Source organism: Eurosta solidaginis, chromosome 1 (genome assembly GCF_040869045.1).
Source record: "Eurosta solidaginis isolate ZX-2024a chromosome 1, ASM4086904v1, whole genome shotgun sequence".
NCBI classification, from domain to species: domain Eukaryota; kingdom Metazoa; phylum Arthropoda; class Insecta; order Diptera; family Tephritidae; genus Eurosta; species Eurosta solidaginis.
Genome location: NC_090319.1, coordinates 286,674,250 through 286,693,751, shown reverse-complemented (window position 1 = coordinate 286,693,751; position 19,502 = coordinate 286,674,250). Strand labels below are relative to the sequence as shown.

At 36.4% G+C, this 19,502-nt stretch overlaps 1 protein-coding gene across 3 annotated transcripts in view; it reads right to left on the bottom strand.

Moving 5' to 3' along the window:
- Positions 1–6,039: 6,039 nt before the first annotated feature.
- The window catches only part of naz (nazgul), a 75,272-nt gene continuing 61,809 nt past the window's right edge, over positions 6,040–19,502 (bottom strand). For all 3 annotated transcript variants that reach the window (XM_067761047.1, XM_067761048.1, XM_067761049.1), the window contains 2 exons: positions 7,776–7,922; positions 6,040–6,415 (listed from right to left, as the gene is read on the bottom strand). In XM_067761047.1, the coding sequence (XP_067617148.1) occupies positions 6,157–6,415; positions 7,776–7,922 (406 nt within the window). In that variant the 3' untranslated portion in view covers positions 6,040–6,156. The remainder of the gene's footprint in view (positions 6,416–7,775; positions 7,923–19,502) is intronic.

The following is a 19,502-nucleotide window of genomic DNA, read 5'->3' as shown; positions in this document are numbered from 1 at the left end:
ACACGTTTTTTATTAGAACAATTAGGACTGTGGTATAAACTGTAAGATTTAATATTTTAAGTGTAAAGTTTTAATGTTAAAAATATATAATTATGTACAATATGGAATTTTTTTGTCGCAGACGGAAGAGCCTAATTATCGTTAAAGATTACAATGAACTTATAAATTGTTATATCTCTTTACAGTCAATTTATTTTTTACTTTTTTAGTTAATTTTATTAACCAATAATAAAAGCTTTTTTAAAAAAATTTTTTTTTCTTTAATTTTATATTGTTATAAATCCACTTGATATAAAGATATAAGATATAGCTTATTTTATTCGTCCACGACCCTTTTAAAAATCTTTTATATAAAAGTGGGCGCAGTCCTTCGCCGATTTCGTAAATTTTTCTTCAAAGCATTCCTTATAGTAAAGGCAACCTCTCTACCGAATTTTGTTATGATAGGTTTAACCATTTTTGATTTATGTTTAATAATAATTGTAAAATTGATTTTATCACAAGTGGGCGGTGCCACGTCTATTAATTTTTTTTTTAAATTTTTATCAAGAGTCCCAATATCAGTCCACACATCAAATGCCTGGAGAAACTACAATTAGAAAATAAGCTTCCAACTATGCAAAAAGCAGAAATACTATCAACAAAATCCATTGTTCGTTCGTTTTTAGTCATTGACATGTAATTTACAGATTATTATGAATGTACCTTCATATATTTATTGTAAATATCTATATATGTCTTGTTGTATATAACCGATGTATTATCTATAGCCCAAAGTGGAGCTTAAGGGAAAAAATAAAATAAAGTAAAATGAAATAAGATAAGATTTAAAAAATAAAATAAAATAAAATAAAGTAAAATGAAATAAGATAAAATATTCTATAACATAATATATAAAATAAAATAAAATTATATATAATAAAATAAAATTATATATTTGATTTTAGCGACTTTTATATGTTTAAATGTAAAGTTTTTATCTCGCCGGTTCTAGGTCAAAAGTAATAAAACGATTTGATTTTTAATTTTTCCAATATATTTCGATCACCTTTGGAGATCTTCATCAGGGGGCTACACCAATAATAAACAATTCAGCTTAGTTTGTAATAACTAACAACAATAACTAAATAAACCATTCTATGTATATAATCACATTTATATTTATATGCATACATACATTTATATTTTTATTTTGCTAATCTGCGTCCGTTCGGTTCGCCATGTAGCTTTGAACTAATTTTCCACGATTCTAGCAGGTGTCTGTAGATATGTGAGCAGCCGTCTGGGAAAATAAAAAACCAAATCGTTTTATTACTTTTGACCTAGAGCCGGCGAAATAAAAATTTTACATAAAATTATATATTTAAAAAATAAAATTATATATAACAAAATAAAATAAAATAAAATTATATAAAATAAAATAAAGTAAAATTTAAAAAACTAAATAATATATAATAAAATAAAATTTAAAAATAAAATGATATATAATAAAATAAAATAAAGTAAAACGAAATAAAAGAAAATAAACTAAAAGAAAATAAAGTAAAAAAAAACAAAAATAAAAGATAAAATTAAAATAAAAAATAAAATAAAAAGTAAGGAAGGCTAAGTGTGGGTGTAACCGAAAATTACATACTCAGCTGAGAGCTTTGGAGATAAAATAAGGGGAAATCCCCATGTAGGAAAATGAACCTAGGGTAACTCTAGAATGTGTTTGTACGATATGGGCATCAAATGAAAGGTGTTAATGAGTATTCTAAAAGGGAGTGGGCCTTAGTTGTATGGGTGGACGCCTTTTCGAGATATCGCCATAATGGTGGACCAGTGGTAACTCTAGAATGTGTTTGTAGGATATGGGTTTTAAATTCAAGGTATTAATGGAGGTTTTAAAAGGGAGTGGACTCTAGTCGTATATGTGAAAACCTTTTCGAGATATCGACCAAAATGTGGACCAGAGTGGCCAAGAATATCATATGTCGGGTACCGCTAATTTATTTATATATGCAATACCACGAACAGTATTTCTGCAATGATTCCAAAGGCTTTTGATTTCGGCCTACAGAACTTTTTCATTTTATTCTACTTAATATGGTAGGTGTCACACCCATTTTAAAAAGTTTTTTCTAAAGTTATTTATACTTTTCGTCAGAAAACCAATCCAATCACCATGTTTCATCCCTCTTTTCGTATTTGGTATAGAATTATGGTATTTTTTCATTTTTCGTAATTTTCAATATCGAAAAATTGGGCGTGGTCATAGTCGGATTTCGGCCATTTTTTATACCAAGATAAAGTGAGTTCATATAAGTATGTGAAATAAGTTTAGTAAAGATATATCGATTTTTGTCCAATTTATCGTGTTAACGGCCGAGCGGAAGGACAGACGGCGACTGTGTATAAAAACTGGGCGTGGCTTCTACCGATTTCGCCCATTTTCACAGAAAACAATTATCATCATAGGAGCAACGGTCTTTCACATGGATTGGTCAATTGTTGTTCGACTTATGGCATTAATAGTATTCTAGACAAATTAAATGAAAAAGGGCGGAACCACGCCCATTTCGAAATTTTCTTTTATTTTTGTATTTTGTTGCAGCATATCATTAGTGGGGTTGAATTTTGACATAATTTGCTTATATACTGTAAAGATATTTGAATTTTAAAATATTTTTTTTTTAAGTGGGCGTGTTCGTTATCCGATTTGCTAATTTTTATTTGACACACATATAGTAATAGGGGTAACGTGCCTGCCCAATTTCAGCATGATATCTTCAACGATTGCGAAATTACAGCTATCAAATCTTTTAAACTACCTTCTTTTTAAAGTGGGCGGTGCCACGCCCATTGTCCAAAATTTTACATATTTTCTATTCTGTGTCATAAGGTCAACCCACCTACCAAGTTTCATCGCTTTATCCGTCTTTGGTAATGAATTATAGCACTTTTTCGTGATTTCGAAATTATCGATATCGAAAAAGTGGACGTGGTTATAGTCCGATTGCGTTCTGAGATGAGTGCCCAGAAACCTACACACCAAATTTCATCAAGATACCTCAAAATTTACTCCAGTTATCGTGTTTACGGACGGACGGACGGACATGGCTAAATGAATTTATTTTTTCGCCCAGATCATTTTGATATATAGAAGTCTATATCTATCTCGATTAGTTGATGCCGTTACAGGGTACCGTTATGCGAACAAAATTAATACACTCGGTGAGCTCAGCTGAGTATGGAAAGAACTTAAAATAGTCCAATTTTTATCAATGAGTTACGGTTGTTGAAAAATTTGGATTTATCATCAAAAAATTATCGTTATGTTATGGATTTGCTATCGCATTATTGTATAACAACAAAAAAATTCAAGGTACGATAACTTCCGAAGAGACTTTTTAGGCCAAGTTTCTCTGTTATTTTACGTCGTGCTCCTTTTAATTTTTGCAACAAATTAGAGGGTCGGGACCTACGCCGACTCTGAAAAGCACCTACAATGCTGTTGAGTTTTCACTGAGAAGCCTTTCGTGGCAGAATACACTCGGATTGTTTGCAAAATTATTGCCGAGGGCCAACGCCACTGAAAAACTGTTTTCCATTTGAAAAAACTTGCATCGAAAACTGCTTTGTTCGTTTTCCGTTGTTGTCCTTTCATCAGAGAGGACGTGCAGTGCAATCCTCGACTAAACCAAAACATTTTCGGGCTTAACTTGGTTGAGCTGAAAAATGGACCTAAAGTGTAATATCTAAACTCCCTCCTGGTTTATTGGCGGAGTTGATACTTGCAATGCTTCCCTAAACTGGATTTAGGAATAGTTTTTGTACTCCCAACAGGAAGTGTTGTGAATTAAAATGGTGTAACAACATATACATAACTGTCAAACAAAAATTGAATTAATGCGAACTATCGAAACAATTAAAAATACATGGCAATACACCACTCGCTCTTATTTGGATTTCAATTCTATAAATAAAGTTTTGGTTGTATTGATAGGGATTCGTGCTATTAGCGAGCTTTGGGCAGTATTAGTCATTTTTTAAAAATAAACGATTGTGAGTACACAAAGGAATCTGTTTGTGCTATGGCATCCCTTGAAGCTTGCTCCGTAGACGTCCCAATTAGATCGGGCGAGATTTAGCGAAGGCGAGAGGTGCACATGATCGACCAAGCGGGAAAGGCGTGGGTTCAAGCGCGGGGCTGTAAAGTGTCGAATATTATGTGTAGCTCTTACAATCTTAGATAAACACAGTTGCTTATATCATTAAAAAGAGAGGACTGTAGACTCATGACGGGTATTCTGACTGGACACTGCCTTCTGGCGTCACATGCCTTTAAATTGCTTGGTCAGTGATAGCAGATGTAGGAAGTGCGGGTTGGAGGAGGAAACGATAGAGCACGTTCGGTGCTCGTGCCCTGCACTTGCCAGGCTAATATTCCAGCTATTAGGAGTGATACAGCTGTCAGATCTAGAAGCAGCAAGTGGCTTAAGTACTAAGAAGCTTCTAGTATTTGCCAAGAGGACGGAGTTATTTTATAATATAGGTCCTGGTTTTTGATAGGGTTTTTCAGTTTGGTCGTTAAAACAAACTTCTGGTAACACTACGGACTCAATCAGTCTATGTGAGGTCCTCATGGACCGGCCAGTTCAACCTAACCTATGGCACTATTTTAAATATTTGATTAGAACTAACACTGCATTACCGGCACTTGCTAACATTCGACAGATGGCAGCGCAAGCACATGTAAGTTTATAGATGTTTGATTGATAGAACAGCTGATTTCTGTTGATATTTGATATGAGGCTTTTATATTTGTTTCGCAAGATTCGCACGGGTCCGGCTCGTACAAATATACATTAAAATAAGAGGAAATTCTCGTAATTGGTGACGTCGCTAAACATTCACTAACTGGGCCAAATAATTTGATTCATTAATTATATTGTAACGAATTTAGAGAAATTCCTCTTATTTGCAACCTCCTGCTAACATTCATATCGCTATACTGTTGAATAAATTACTCCAATATTCAATAATGCAAAATGGCCTTTATTAAAGTAATTCACAATAACACTGATACTTCACAACCAATAGCTCGCTTAAATCAAACTGATTGCAATGCCTCAGCTGGCGCTGCTTTTATACTCGTTTGCATATTTCTAGGCGTTTCTAGAATTTACTACTTGTTTACCAGCTATAAACTCACCAGCCATTACTACAGATGCACGATTATAGCTTCTCGCATAGCCATATGCGCTTGGATATGTGAGTAATACTTTCACCGATGATTGCCTACTTTTGGGAGTATCTCAGATATATGCATGTGTTTGTGCGTTTCTCTCCGCTGCTTATATGGACATATGTATGTGTAGACATAACGATTCATTTGTTTATTTGCATACAAGTCACTGCTCAGTATCGGCTTAGAGATGATAGTATCCCCTAGTTTTGCTAATATTCGTCACAATATTAATAATCGACCTCCCCAGCCAAGGTGCGGGAGTAACTTGAATCTCAAAAAAACCAAAAAAATGCTTCTTTGTCGCTTTGCCGAAGGCTTGAACCTAGGATCTTCAGTTAGTAAGAGTAGCACGCTACCACTACACCACGGCGATCGCATTATTAACAAATTTTCTATGGAGTGTTATGAAAAAGTTATCGACTAGTTAACAAAAAATTAGCGATTACTTACCGAAAAATTGTCGATATATTATCAAAAGTATGTCAATTTGTTTTGGAAAACTTAAAGAATTGTTATCGGCATATTACCAATTTAATATCGGCGTGTTGTGAAAAACTTCTCTATTTCGTATAAAAATTTATCGTTTTGTTTTTATCGAAAAGCTATCGACTTCTTAACGGAGTATTACTAGTGTAGTACATACATACAAAGTGGTATGCCAGAGAGGTCGTATCGTCATTTTTTTTTACTTCATCCATGACTCCTACATCAGGTTTGAGGACAAACTTACAGACGTTGATTTTTGTTCCTGGAGATAAAACGTTATTTTTAATTTTTGAAAAGAGGCATTCTCCTCTGTAAATTAATTTTGAGTGATAAAAAGATATATTTTATTGACTTATTATACTAAATATGTATGTTTTAATCTTATCATTGAAATGCTTCACTTCCAAGTCTTTAAATTGCTATATTTCCTTTTATTCTTAATTTGCTTTCTCCTTTATTAGTTGCGGTTTCTTCTTTTGCTTTTTTTCCTTAGCCACTTTGTCACGATTTTCTACTTCACTACAATCTTCAGCTTGTTGTTGCTCACAATCCAGAGCCAAAGTTTCCGCGTACTCAATATCCTTTGCGATTGTCAATTTGGTGACCTTTTCCAGTTCCTTGATGGTTTGCATATATAATTGCTTAGCTAAAGCTATATCACGACCTTGAAATGATGACTGCGCCACTTCGCAATCGCTAAATTAAAAACAAAAAAATAAGATAAGCACATAAATACTTAAGTAATTGTCAATATGTACTTATATGTAACATCCCAACAAACACTGAAAACAAAAATCTGAAATTTTTGAGAAAAAAATTGACTCAATATTTTCAAGACTTTTTCGCAAACGTCGATCTTCAACTTGAGTATAATTTGAGACATACTTGAAAATTTTTTCTCTCATATGTTTGAGAAAACATTAATCCTGAGTTCGATATTCAGTATTATTAATCATTTGAAGCTAAATATTCTTTCAACTTTTTCTCAAACGTTGTTCTTCAACTTGAGAATGGTTTGAGATATACTTGCATTTCGTTCCATTCTGGTTGAAAACCATCGATATCATGGAATATTTTCGTTAATAATAATGTGAATACTTTTTGCGCCAATGTGTCTAAATTTTAAAGTACATAATAAGTGTTCATGAAACCCAAAAATAAAGTAAAACATAGTACAACATGCTTATTTTACATCAATGCTATCGATAGAGTCGATAGTGCCGTTTTTAATTCGTCGATCTCTAATTTGCATACTTTAGCTGGAAATGTAAACAAGCGATTTTATTGAGTGAAGTTGGACATAAAGTGAAAAAATAAGGAAATATTTATACATTTTAATAATATTAAGTTATATTGTACTACATTTTGCATAAATCTATACGAGTTAAAAGTGAAGTGAGGCAAATAATAAATTTGCTTACCGAAAGTGGCACATCAGTGGATTCCATTTCGTTCCGCTTTATTGCCGTTTGAGAAAAAGTTGAGAATCCAAAAATTCTCAATTTGAAAATAAAGAAAAATTCCATATTAAAAATGTACCTTTTCGCTTGAGAAAGCTATCAACGGTTATTTGAAATGCATTTGAAAACCAACGCTTGAAATGTGAGAAATGGACTGATTCTCAAATGTATCTCAAGCTGAGAATTGACAAAAATATTTATTGGGATGTGCTTAAAGTTCATATCATCATTAGGCTTTAGTAAAGCTCTGTGTTTGTGGTAAGATTCAAGCAGGTTTAACAACACTTTTGACTAATGAAATATGCAAGAAAATTGCAGTGTGTATGCGTATATGTGTATGTGAGTAGGTGTATGTGTGCATATTGTGTTGCACACAATAAATTTAGTACACCGACATAAGCTGCATCCTTTTAAAGATTAATTTTTGTTCTTTGGAAAAAATTAAGTTTCACATATAAAGAGAAATTTACATAGTATCAAACTTTTCAAAGTCACTCACATGCGTACATACATACATACGTACATGTCCACTTTTTCATTATCTGCAATGGAGTGAACTGTCTTGCACATAATACGTGAATGTAACTAATACTCACTTGAAATATTCACCGCTTACGTTCTTAAGCTTTGGATCGGTGGCCAAACGTATGGCACATTGTGCACCCTCGAATGGATTTTTCATGAACAGCCATCTCCATGGTAGAGTCATCAATTTTACACTAATGGCGGACATTAGTGGTGAACTAAAAAGGATTAAAGTGGAATATGAGCAAGTTAGCACTAATGAAGGTGACGAATGGAAATGTGTAATAAATAAATGAAGCCGAATTTATGTAAAAGCTTTCCTAAATGTAATAAAGTCAACAGCTACGTTTTTTAGGGTCCTATGAAGTCCTGGCAATAAAAAAATATTTTTATTTTAGGCGTGAATAAAAAAAAAAACTTAAAAAAAAGCTGTAAGTAAGAAGTACGAAAAAGGCTCGCGTTAACTGACGCCAATTGGGAGCGACAACGCGAATCAACTTTTCCACTACTTGCCTTTGCCAACTAAGAAGAGCTATCCGCTTCCTCTGCTTCCAAACTGCGGTGTCAACTGAAATACTTTCTTGGTCGCAGCGCCCTCGTCCATTCGCATAACATGACCTCGCTAGCGAAGCCTTGGGCTATTATTTTCTGCACTAGCTGCATATTTGCGTATACAGCTCAAAATTATACCTCCTTCGATTTGCACTGTCGGATCACGGACAGGACCATGAATCTTTTGGAGAAATTTACGCTCGAACACTCAAGGAGCCAAATTATCTCTCTCGATACCGTACACTACTTAGAGTAATTTATTAGGATAGGTATGTTGAGCGGCTTGTAGAGCGTGATTTTTATTCATCGCTCGTCACTTGCCTACTCAGTCCAAGGTAGCCCTTATTGGCAACTGTTACTATAACGGCTTGCTTTTTTAGACCAATAATATTAATGTCATCAGAATTCACCCGCAATTGTTGGGTTAAGTTGAACTGACCCGTCAATAAAGACCACACAAGACTGAATGTGTTCATAGTATTAACAGGATTTGTTTGACGACCAAACAGAAGAACCCCAATCAGGTACCAGGACTTATATTATAAAATAACTGGAAGTTTAATTGCCGCCTCGACCGGAGGACATGAACAGAGAACGTGCTTAACCGTTTCTTCCTGCAGCTCTCACTTCCTACACCTGATGTTGCTGGCGAGACCTAACTTAAAAAGATGTGACGATAGAAGGCAGTGTCCAATTAGTATGCCCATCGTGATCCTTAAGTTTTCTCTCTTCAGAGATATTAGCCACTTTGTGCCTCTAATACCGGAAGGATTTGCAGATGATCTTATAAATTTTGCAGCTTCGCGCTTTTGTCCACGCCTTTCCTGTTTTATAGATCATTACAGTTACTGTCTTATTTTAATTTCTCCTATATAGATTGAGACGGCTATTGTCATTTTAACAAGTGTTGAACCCTCCTTTGCCAACTCTATGGACCGCACTGAGCGAAGTCTCTGCACTCTTAAAAAAGATTGTGCCATTACGGTTAAGTTTCTGCTGCTAGAATTATCTTCTTCAGCGTTATATTTGAAAAGGCTCGTAGAAGACCTATCCACAGCTTATGGAGCTGCTGATGCTGCTTAACGTCATTTGGCATTGACTTATTAACTTTGCAAGGAGCTTAACTTCAGACATAGAGTCTTCTTCAGTATTTAGCGCATCCTGAAGATGTGGGCAATAATAAATTTACCAGATCTGACGCAACACTGAGAATATCCAATCAGTTCGTTGACTTTGAGTTTCAGCCTTTCGCTAGATGCTAGAAAAATCCTAATACGCGATATTAGACAGGCTGATCCCGCGGTAATAAGTGAGATTTTTTGGGTCGTCTTTCATGTGGTTTGGGCAGACCTCACTTAAATTCCATTCTGGAAGCATGTGCTCGTACAACCATATTGCATGCCTTTTAACAACTCTTTGCCTCCCTGTTTGGACAGCTTCGCGGGTAGTACGTCATTACTCGGCGCCTTGTTATCCTTTAGCCGGAATTTTTTCATTCTGACTTCACTATAGTCGAGGGTGGAATGTAGTTTCTGTTACCAGTCATTAGGGTATAGGACTCGTCTTCTTTCTCGCTAGCTAACAATGAGGAGAAATACCAAGTCGCCATTATTATCATTCCTGCAGAAATATGCCCCGTTCTAGAAATCTTCTGTCATACGCTGGATTTTTGGTAGAACTTTCGGGCATTATTCCAATCAGGCAGTATATGAATATCGTTGTCTCATGCAGTTTTGATTCACTTTGTTTCCTTTTAATGAGGGAGAAATGTGCTGCCACTACTCGTCTTCATCACTGGGTTGAAGACTGCTCTCAGTTAGCAGGTATCGGTGACAGTCGAATGGGATAATTACGAGCTGTCTATTTTCATAGCGGCATTTTGACGGAAAACTATCCTTGTCACTGCTCTGCTGCAGTTTCTTTGCTGCATGTTTCTGTGCTGCCACAATTTAGTGGACCTCGTAAGGTGCATACGTTGAGGTCAATAAAACTTTCCATGCCGTCGATTACGACGTGCTCGATTTGGTTTACTGTTCTTCGATCAGGAGATTGCCAAGTAGTTTGGCGTTTTTTTTCGGTAGGAGCTGGTACTGAAAATGATCATATTTCGAATACAGTTAGATTCAACCCGTTTTGGATTTTAACCGGATCAGTTTTTTCAAATCCGAAAATTATTTACGCTATTTCCCACAGGGATGGTTATACTTAAACTTATGAATTTTCACATATGCTTCGAATTTGACAATGCATTTGCAAATTTAGTTTCGACTTTTCTGTGGTTATTGAGCAGAAAGAAACTTATTATTAGTTTGCATTGGTTGCTGGTTTTGCCGTATAAGCTTTACGGGTTCATGTAACCATTGCCTTTTCATACTGAATTTGTGAAGTTTTACTGAATCTAATTCCAGCTGCGGTAACTAATTGAAATAAGATAATAGGTTAAGTGGTTAGATTTTTGGCTTCCGCATTCGCTATGTCATCAAATATTTTTTCGGTTACTTATATGTATATGTATTGGTATTTTTATGAATAGTCTCCAATGCATTCCTGGATATGCCTTCACTACGATAAGAAGCATCAAGGGCAAGCCGTCAAGGCCAAACATGGAACGCTACTTTTCAATGAAGTTGATCCTTGAAGACGTTGGTTCTATAACGATTTTGACATACTAAATATTTATTAACAAATTCGTCAGTTGTCGTTTTACTGAACCTAACGAAAGACCGTTTCAATCCTTTCTTTCCCAAATCCAGCTTTTGCTACTAGAATTTCGCGTCTTCCTGGATTTGAGTTTTTTTCTCTATTAAGTTTGAGGTCCTGCATCAACTACCAATGAAGTCCCCAACTAAACCTGAAGAAATCTTAAATAAACCGCTTCAAAACTTTTTCCTCTTAACATTCTTAGAATATACTACATAAAGGAAACTAAACGCATGCAAAATACCAACAACAACAATACTATAAACTTTGATGGAATAGCCTAGTTCTGGAGAACCAAATAAATGTTCGTATGCGCTACGATGACGTAAGAATCATGCAAAGTTGCAACATACAAATGTATACCTGCTTACATATATATGTACATACGCAAAGGCTATGAATAAGTTAAATTGTAAAATAGTGCGGTCGAGGTTGAAGTGTTGCTACAGCAATCGGGCTAGAAATGGCAAAACGTATAAAAATATATGAACGAAGTGAAAATACTTAGTTTTGAGAAGCAGATAAGTGAAGTCTTTGGCAGTAAACGATTAAGACGAGTGAGGCAAAAGGTAGGCAAGAATTTACGCAGTGAATGGTAATTAAATTTTAAAATGTGTCAACTAGCGACCTTTTGTTTTCCAGATGAAGTTAAAATGGCATACAAATACGCACATAAGTGAATACATATCTACATACAGCTGCAGTCTCACAAATGGGACCGCTTTTTACATGGTTTCTGCAGTGAGGATTCGCTTTTAGAGGGCTGAAGTATCAGCTTGATAGTGGCGAAATTGGTATGTGAAAGCTTGCTACTGAAAAATCTGAGCTAAGATAGAGAAGGGGGTATAAAAAAGAAGTAAATAAAGCTGTATTGCAGTACTAAGTGCGTACGAAGTTGTGTAGAGTTTGGCGACCACATTTTCTTCTTCTTATTCTTGTAGCAATAAGGAGACTTTCCGAAGTTGTTGGGGAGTTTTGTAGATGCTGATGGTGTAACTGCCTGCAAGTTCATGAAACCTCTTTTTCTATGAGAGCTTGAGGTTGTCAGAGCCTTGCATGCTTAATAAAAATAATTAGCCACGGGTCGGTGATATTGACGATTGGATTCAAAAAGTTATGATGTGCACTAGAAACCACTTGAGGGGTTTGCGCTACATAATCCGCTAAATCTCATAAAGCTGAGTTATATTCTTATAGTGAAAGTAGCGAAATGTAGAGAATCTATATTATATCTGGCAAGGGACTCTCTTCACCGAAAGTACTGCTTTTTCTTGTTCTTCTTCTTGCAGCAATAAGGTTTTATATAGGGAGTGCCACGAAATCCAAAAAAAAAAATACCCAAACACAAAATCCCCAAAGAAAAAAAATACCCAAACACAAAACCCCAGTGCTATGATAAACATCATGACCGTGTAAATATAGCTATATCTCTTTCCTCTTTCATTCATATTTATGTATGTATAACTATACATTCACGTTTTGGCAATGCATATTTTTACTTATCCATATATAGGACTGCTAGTCGCTCTAATTCGAACAAGCTAACAGAAGCGTGTACTACGCAGAAGGACATCACCGTGGCGGTAGCCACGGTTATACTACACACCCGGACTTGGTATGGCGTAGCCCAGGGTTATTTTTTATAAGCGCGGCCGAAGGCCGCCTATGCAGAAAGTTGGTATGGATTATTAGCCTTTTTTGGTCGCGGCGATTTTAAACCTAATTTGAATTTATTTCACATATAAAATGGGGATTTTGTGGTAGAGATTATGAGTTTGGGGATTTTGATTTTGGAAACTTTGATTTTGGGGATTTTGATTTTGGGGATTTTGATTTGGGGATTTTGTTTTGGGCATTTTGGTTTTGGGGATAACGTGGTAGACGCCTTAGCACAGAGTGAACCCTTAGCGTCATCCAACCTTCTCCTTCCATGTGGAGCAGTAGTATCTGCTCAAAGCCTTAAAATAATGGTGCTCCAAAAGAAGGAAGGAAAACGATTCTTATTTGACCATACGTAGTAAAGGTAGCAGAGATGTATATACAGCTCGAGAAATATTTTATTGTGATATTCATTAAGATATTGCACTATTTTGAAAAATATATTCGAAATAATTATATAATTATCCAACCTTGTTGGCTGCTATGCATCATGGCGTTATTTTGATTACTACATTTCTCCTTGAACAATTTTCTTTGCTCAGTAAAATCCCAGCTGACTATTTGCCCCATTTGCGCTAGTGCAATTTCTATATTTTGTAACAAAGTCTTTTCTCGATTATTAATGAAAGTACTCATAAGTTGAGTATATTGTAACGAATTTAGTGCAATTCCGCTTATTTGAAACCTTCTACTAACGTCCGAATCACTAAACTGTTGAATAAATAATTCCACTATTCAATGATGCAAAATGACCTTTATTAAAGTACTTCACAATAACACTGATACTTCCAAACCAATAGCTTGCTCAAATAAAACTGATTGTCGTGCCTCAACTGTTGCTGCTTTTTATACTGTTGACATATTTCTAGGCGCTTCTATTCCTAGAACTACTACTTATTTATCAGCTATAACTACAGATGCACGATTTTAAAGCTTCTTGCATGGCCCATGCATGTGTATATGTGAGTGATACTTGCACAAATGACTGCATACTTTCGGGAGTATCTCAGATATATGCACGTGTTTGTGTGTCTCTCTCCGCTGCGTGTACGTCCGTATGTGTAGACGTAATGATTGATTCGTTTATGTAGATACAAGTGACTGCTTGCTTTATTGTTGTTGTGGCTTCATTTACTTAGCATCAGACTAGTGATGTGAGTATCACGTAGTTTCACTAATATTCGTCACACTGCCCTCCACCTAAGTCTGATCGTCCCCATCAGACAAATCTCTCGACCTAACCACTGCTAGCCTCTCCAAATGAACCACCCTTCTATTTCGTGGTTTCCCAATTGTTTGTATGCGGTAGATGACATCACTGATGCTCTTCAGAACTCTACACGGGCCTTCCCAACTGCACCAAAATTCGGATGGAACACCTTTCCGCCGGTGAGGGTTGTATAGCTGTCCCAAATCACCCTCTCGGAAACCTTCCAAATTATTTTTCTTTTCGTACCTGTGTTTCATCTTACTAATCATTACCCTGGGCCGATTCCTCACACTCTGTTTTTTGGCCAAGGAACTATTTCGTAGAGCTTGCGCTTGACGAATTGGCTTCGCATAATCAGTATCGTTCCCACGTTTCACAACAGTAGTGCACCCAAGCTTGAAACTACCCTCGCATTCTTTCTGGGAAATTCGTTCCTTCATTTTTGTGCGTCCATTTGGTTTTGTCAATGCCAGTGTTTCTCTTGCAGGTACTTTTGATTTCGCTTTATTTGGCCCATTGGATCCATCAACCTTTGACTTTCATGCTGTTTGTCGGATCTTCTCCACCAGTACTCGAGTACTACTGAAACCTCTTTCCAAACTGAAGTTAAGTGGTATATAATGGTTCTTATATAGTATAATCCCTCTCTGCATGTCGATCCTAATGTCATGGTCAACTAAGAAGTCCACTCCCAATATGACTTCATCAATAATCTCCGCAACAACGAATTTGTGTAGAACTATGATCTTCCCAATTTAACTTCACAGTTCATTTCTCCCCGGACTTAGGTATACTCCCCAGTGACCGTACGCAACCTTGCTTCAGGTAATGGTTTTACTCTCCTGTTGACCAAATCAGATCGGATCAAGGAATGAGATGCGCCTGTATCTACAGTCAGTACACGTTTTTTTCCATACACATTCCCTCTGACGCTAAGACTGCTTGATTTTCTTCCAATTTGCGATACAGACATCACAGAACATTCAATAGCTGGGCCAAGTTTTCGATCTTTACATCTGACTCGCTCTTGCTTATCTCCTCCAGCTTTACGTTTACGACCAGCCAAGTTGGAACTACTAGGACCGGTGCTGCAATGACGTGCAATGTGCCATGGCTTTCCACACTTAAAACATTTGATTGCACCATTATTCTTGTGTGGCGTTCCTTTTAAAGCTTCTAAAATTGCGTCTACCCACTCTGACCTTTCTACTTCCACCCGCCGGGTTTTGAAAACCGGATTGCACAGAAGCGACGCTGTTTCCTGAATCAGAGCATGCGATACCATTTCTGTGAATGTAGGTTTCGGGTTTGCGTATGTCGCTCGCTTCGTTTCGACATCCCGTATTCCATTAATAAAGCTCTGGATTTTTACCCTCTCGGTATACTCAATGGCTGCGTCCGCATTTGCCAAATGAGCCAACCTTTCAACATCCGAAGCAAACTCTTGCAAAGTCTCATTAGCTTTTTGGTAACGGTTCTGCAATTCTATTTGATATATCTGTTTCCTGTGTTCGCTTCCGTACCTTCGTTCTACAGCAGCTATCAATGCGTCATAACTGTTCCGTTCGTACTCTGGAATCGTCTGCAAGATTTCCGCTGCAGGTCCTTTCAATGCCACGAACAGTTCAGCAACTTTATCTTCCGCATTCCAGTTGTTCACGGCTGACGTCTTCTCAAATTGCAGCTTAAAGACCTGGAAAGGAACAGACCCGTCAAAGGATGGTGTTTTTACCTTTGGATTACTTGCTGAGACAGCTGGGCGATTTAGTTGTAACTGCTCCATACGACCCTTCAAATCATCGACTTCTGCCTGAAATTGAGCGATTTTTACATCCTGCGCTTCCAGTTTTGATGACACCCTTGCTTCCTGTTCTGACAGTTGCGAGGATATGCAAGTTTCTTGTGCTTTCAATTTCTCAGCCATATATGTCTTCTGTTCTTCTAACTGTGTTTCCATCTTAGATGTAATCTGTGTCGACATTTCTGAAATACGCGCCTCCTGTGCTTTGATCTTAGATGTTATTCGTGTCTCTTGGGATTCCATCTTGGATGTTATACGATCCTCCTGGGATTCTAGTTGAGATGGCATATATGTCTTCTGTTCTGCCAGCTGAGATGAGACTGTCGATGTTTGAGCAGGTATTGCAGCCAAAATCGTGTTCAAGTCTGTGCTCGTAACAGTCCTCGATGTGTCGTTTTTCTCTTCAATTTTTGTTGTTGTCTCGTCGCCATCAAGATGAAAGACATACTGTTCCACGCTAATTCCTTCTGCTACTATTGCCTCTCGTAGTCGTGCCTGAGGTTCGAGTTTATTGCCGGTTGTATTCAATCCACGGCTCTCCAACTCCTTCTTCAGTTGCTGGATATACAGTTCACTCCACTCTGCCATGTCCTTGTTGTATTCGAAATCTTCGGAATTTATTCAACAATTCCTCTTTTGACACCAATTTTAACGAATTTAGTGCAATTCCGCTTATTTGCAACCTTCTACTAACGTTCGAATCACTAAACTGTTGAATAAATAACTCCACTATTCAAGAATGCAAAATGGCCTTCATTAAAGTACTTCACAATAACACTGATACTTCAAAACCAATAGCTTGCTTAAATCAAACTGATTGTCGTGCCTCAACTGTTGCTGCTTTTTATATTGTTTGGCTTCCTCGTTGACATATTTCTAGCCGCTTCTATATCTAGAATCTACTACTTATTTATCAGCTGATGTATAGCTTCTCGCATGGCCCATGCATGTGTATATGTGACTGATACTTGCACAAATGATTGCATACTTTCGGGAGTATCTCAGATATATGCACGTGTTTGTGCGCCTCTCTCCGCTGCGTGTACGTCCGTATGAGTAGACATAATTATTGATTCGTTTATGTAGATACAAGCGACTGCCTGCTTTATTGTTGTTGTGGCTTCATTTACTTAGCGTCGAAATTTTCCTGTTGATCTAGGTGTGCGGCATGAGTGAAATCAGTCAGCAAATTAGGTCCCGGCGTTCTTTGAATTTGTTATCAAAGTGTTAAATATTTGCTATCGGGTAGTTATCGACGAGTAATGGGCGAATTGTATATTTCTTATACACTTATCTTATCGGTTTTTTACTGATGTGTTATCAACGAGGTAAAGACTAGAAATACTAGTTATCGATTAGTGATCGGATTGTAATACATTTATTATCGATAAAGAAATATATCATTGAGTTTCTGTTGTTTTTTTATCGACGAGTGATCTGTTTGTTATAGATTTACCATCTCAAAGTTGTTGAAAATAGAAATTATCTTTTTATTTTCGAAAAGTTGTCGATCATTTATCGAACAATTATCGATATGTTTTGAAAAGTAATCGATTTGTTATCAAAAACTTATCGATTCGGTAGCAAAAACATATACATTAGTTATCGAAAAGTAGTCGATTTATTATTGAATAGTTATTGATATGTTATCAAAAAGTTATCGATTTTGTACCGGAAGCTTATCGAATTATTTTCGAAGAAATATCGAATCGTTATCGAAAAATTCACGTTTTGATATCGAAAAATATCCGACTCTTCATCGTTTCGTTAAGATAACATACCGGTGGAACTTTTAGCAGCCCGGTTCTAAACAAAAATTTTTTGCGAGAATTTTCCGAACTCCCATTTTTCTTATTCTGAATAAAAACTCCTTCAGAATGTTTCCACTTCTCCCTTTTTCGCCTTATTCTGAACAATGTAACAATGAACTTGACACGGCCGCCGGAAAACTGCCTTGCTGAATGGGAGAAGGCAAATCCAGCGGAACTGTATAAGCAAGCACCCTTCTTCTTATGCTCCTTACTCATGCTGCTGTGGCACCAATTCAATACTCATTTCGTCCAATGCCATATGAAATGCAATACTTTATTTTTCAATTTTAAACTTATTCGCAGCTATAATTAAACTCTGCATTTGAGAAAACAGCTAACTTATAAAGTCCTATTCCTTAATTATTATTGTAATTGGAGGAATTTTTCCGCGAGAAAAAAAATTCCGTGAGAATAAAACTCTGAGGGAATATTTAGAACTGGGCTGTACATAAAACCGATGGCACATCTGTAACCTTTCCTTTAAAAAGCCTATAGGAAATCAAAAAGAAGCCGATGTCTCGGAGTTAGCAATCCAATAACAAACAGATAATACGATGATATTAATTCGCTATCGATAATAAGCCGATTAAAAAACAATAAATTTTTGGTTTCGGTCTATACCCTTAAGAAGCCGACGACCTGTAGTTAGCTCAAAACATTAATTTTCTAGACGTAAAACTGTATGTTTCCACATCGAACCTCGCGAGTACTTCACACTCAAGTTTTATCACATAGTACATTTTTAAAAGATTTTCGGAAATTAAATATGATTCACAATAGCTACGAGTCATGGTATATTGAAACTGTTTCGTCTATCCCCATACACGAATATTTCAAGATATAGGAAGTGCGGATTAGAGGAGGATATGATCGAGCACGTTTAGTGTTCGTGCCCTGCGCTTGCCAGGCTAAGACTCCAGCTTTTGATCTAGAAGCAGCAAGTAGCATATGTCCCAGAAGGCTTCTAGTATTTGCCAAGTGGACGGAGTTATTTTATAATATTGGTTCTGGTTTTTGATAGGGTTGTTTAGTTTGGTCGTTAAATAAACTTCTGGTAACACTGCGGACTCATTCGGTCTATGTGAGGTCCTCATGGACCGGCCAGTTCAACATAACTTAACCTACCAAACTATAAGAGCGCACTAAATAATTTTTCCAATAAAGTTACGATTTGTTTTTAGTTAAGAGCCAAAGCAGTAAAGCCTACGCTCTTGAATTCATAGTAAAATAATTGCTTAGAAATTTGTCATATCCGCACCACATGACGGGTACCGGCGCGTATACGTAATTTTTTTTTTTATTATTTGAGTAAAATAGAATTATAAACACACATACATACACTATTGGATTCCGTTAATGTAATTTCCTGTTTTTCAGCGACGTGGAAAACAGCGTATCACAAAAGCCTTTGTTTCTTATATAACGCAGTAGGCTGTATTTGCATCTAGGTATATATGTAGGTATATGTATATAAATAAATATAACGATGAAGCATTGTGTACGCTAAAATCTTTAAATGCTGCATGACCTACGGTTACGAATATGAACACAAAAATACATACAGATTTTATATTTAGCGACGATTCGTAAGCTCCACTTTTCAGCCAAGAAACGCTTTGCACCAGACACTTTACCTTACAAATATAATGCGGTCGAATGCGATGAGCTGAAAATACCACATGCATACGTCACACTACCACACTTGCAATTCAAAATGCTATATACCCAATGCTATATGCCATTATTATCAGCAACAGCTGCCTTTGTTATTTGCTGTTATTTCTCATTGTTGCTGTTGGAACAAGTAACTTTGGTTTAAAATCATACACAGTTCCGAAGCTTAAGGATGAGTGTTAACCATTTGCGGGTTCAACGACATTTACGTCGTAAGAAAATTCATAAATAAATAACTAACTTGGTGATCTCCTTTTCATTTTCTTCTTGCCATGACTTTCGTATTAATCAAGCAACAAACTGCTTAAACATTAATATTTATAAATTCATTCTTATGAATGTATGTACGTCTATCAAATAGCCAAGCCACTGACTGTTTCCGGTCTATTGA